This window comes from Bidens hawaiensis, unplaced genomic scaffold, assembly GCF_021521415.1.
Source record: "Bidens hawaiensis isolate Kalapana, Puna unplaced genomic scaffold, B.hawaiensis_p1.1 tig00064641_1, whole genome shotgun sequence".
Taxonomy (NCBI): domain Eukaryota; kingdom Viridiplantae; phylum Streptophyta; class Magnoliopsida; order Asterales; family Asteraceae; genus Bidens; species Bidens hawaiensis.
Window position 1 is genome coordinate 29,920 of NW_027501527.1, and position 2,215 is coordinate 32,134.

At 38.5% G+C, this 2,215-nt stretch overlaps 1 protein-coding gene across 1 annotated transcript; it reads left to right on the forward strand.

The window, feature by feature from the left end:
- The first annotated feature begins 823 nt into the window (after nt 1-823).
- On the forward strand, nt 824-1,790 carry LOC143604285 (uncharacterized). The gene is made up of 3 exons (XM_077080816.1): nt 824-1,028; nt 1,121-1,248; nt 1,458-1,790. The coding sequence occupies exons 1-3, from the start codon at nt 824-826 to the stop codon at nt 1,788-1,790; spliced, it is 666 nt and encodes a 221-aa protein (XP_076936931.1).
- Nucleotides 1,791-2,215: the final 425 nt, after the last annotated feature.

Sequence of the window (2,215 nt, forward strand, 5' to 3'; positions counted from 1 at the left end):
ACATTAACGAGTAATTTGCACAAGATGTATAGTGGTTGTTTGTTTTTTTTTTCTTTTCCGTATGTCCCATTTTTTTTTCATTATAATCCATTATATACTGTATTAAGTTAACTTTGGATTACGCTGTACAACAAATTTTTAGGTCAGACTTACGGAACTAGTTGTTAAATGTGTCGTCATGTATTACAATCCAGTTTTGGTGATTTAAAATAAGAGTTACCAATACACAATGCACTGTAGCTTCGATATATTCATATAGAAGTTTTAATCACTTAGGCTGAGGGTAGTGGGGCGCGGACGACGTGGCAGCCACGCACATCACTACCACCTTTACGTGAACGGGGCGCGGTTGGCCGGGGCCAGCCGGTCCACGGGGCGAGAAAGAGCCGTTGGGGATGTGGAAGTGCTCAAAAGAGCCGTTGGTGGTTGGATCTTTTTTAAAAAAAGTTTTTTTTTAACCTACAAATACCAATCCACACACTCCATTTTAATTTTAACTCACCTCATTCTCTCTTATTCTCTTAAAAACCACACTTTCCCTCTACCAAAACTATATTGCTCTCCATTTTTATAAATGACATCGTCTTCATCGTCTTCGTCTTCCAATTCTTTCGAAGAAGACGAACTCATTTGTCAAGCGGTTCAAACGATGATAAATTATTTGATCGATCGAAAATCCCCTTGAGCCCCATTATTCCGGCAACCACGTCTTCGTGATCGAAAGACTGCTAATGAAACTTTGATACGTCACTATTTTAGCCCCGATCCAGCATATGGTGAGGATAGTTTTAAAACCCTTTTTCGAATGACTAGACAATTATTCATGCGTCTAACAAATGACTTGCTGGAGCAATTTGAGTATTTTCAACAAAGGGATGACGCTAGAGGTAATCCCGGGTTCACGGCTACTCAAAAAATTACCACCGCTCTTCGGCAACTAGCGTATGGTGTTGGCTCGGACATGTTGGATGAGTATCTACAAATGGCTAAAAAGACTGGACGCGATTCGCTTAACCACTTTTGTAGAGGTATATAGTTTTAATATAATTTTATTATTTACATTTATTTATATAATTTTAAAAGTTTAGATAACTTATATAATTTTAATAATAATATTTAGGGGTCATATCGCTATACAAGCGGAGATACTTACTTAACCCTACAATTTATGATATCCAACGCATATATGAGGTGCATGTTGAAAGGCATGGTCTCCCCGGGATGCTTGGTAGCCTCGATTGTATGCATGTTGGTTGGGCTATGTGTCCTACTGCTTGGCGAGGTCAATTCCATTGAGGTGATCACCCGGCCCTACTATTGTACCTGAGGCGGTGGCGTCACAGGATCTTTGGTTTTGGCATGCGTTCTTTGTGGTTGCCGGGTCAAATAATGACCTCAATGTTATCGATCAATCACCGATAATCGATGACCTTATCGACGGGGTTGAACCCCCTCAGGATTTTTTTGCAAATGGAGAACACTTCAAGTACGGGTACCACCTCGTTGATGGTATATACAACGAATGGAGGACACTTGTTCAAGCTTATGCGTCTCCACTTTCTGACAAACGAAAGTACTTCATGAAGAAACAAGAATCGGCAAGAAAATATATTGAAAGGGCGTTTGGAGTCCTAAAGAAAAGATGGGCAATGTTGGTGAATCCAATAAGATTTTGGACAAGGGAGGAGATAACAGAAGTCCTCATCACATGTGTAATCCTACGTAACATGATATTAAAAGACGAGGGTCACGCTATTTGTCAAAACTACCAAGGTGATATTCCAAGATAAGAATCGACAATCAACAATGAAGAACGACTCGACAACTTAAATATCATTAAGAGCCGTGAGATACACGGCAACCTTTAGCATGAGTTGGTTGAGCATTTGTGGGATAGAAGACCCGATAACCTTGTATTAGACTAGTAATTTTTTAAATTATTATTTGTAATGTTTTATATCATTATTAATGTAATGTTTCAAATTATTATTAATGTAAAATAATGAATTTTTATTAAAAAAGTAGTATTAAAAAAAATAAAAAATTCAATTAATTGACGGATCACCTGGACCACTACACCCTTTAGGGCTTGATCTCGGGGCTTGATCCTGTGCCACGTCAGCGCCTACATGTCATAAATATATGGATTACTTGGTGGTGGATCAAGGCCCACTACCCTTGGCCTATATTGTAAATATAGTTTCAAAAACAATAA

Excerpts from the sequence above, each read along its gene's own strand:
- LOC143604285 (XM_077080816.1), top strand. The coding sequence starts at position 824 with ATGCGTCTAACAAATGACTTGCTGGAGCAATTTGAGTATTTTCAACAA. Across the intron at positions 1,029-1,120 it reads GCTTAACCACTTTTGTAGAG|GGGTCATATCGCTATACAAG; the intron begins GTATATAGTTTT and ends AATAATATTTAG. Across the intron at positions 1,249-1,457 it reads GTAGCCTCGATTGTATGCAT|GATTTTTTTGCAAATGGAGA; the intron begins GTTGGTTGGGCT and ends GAACCCCCTCAG.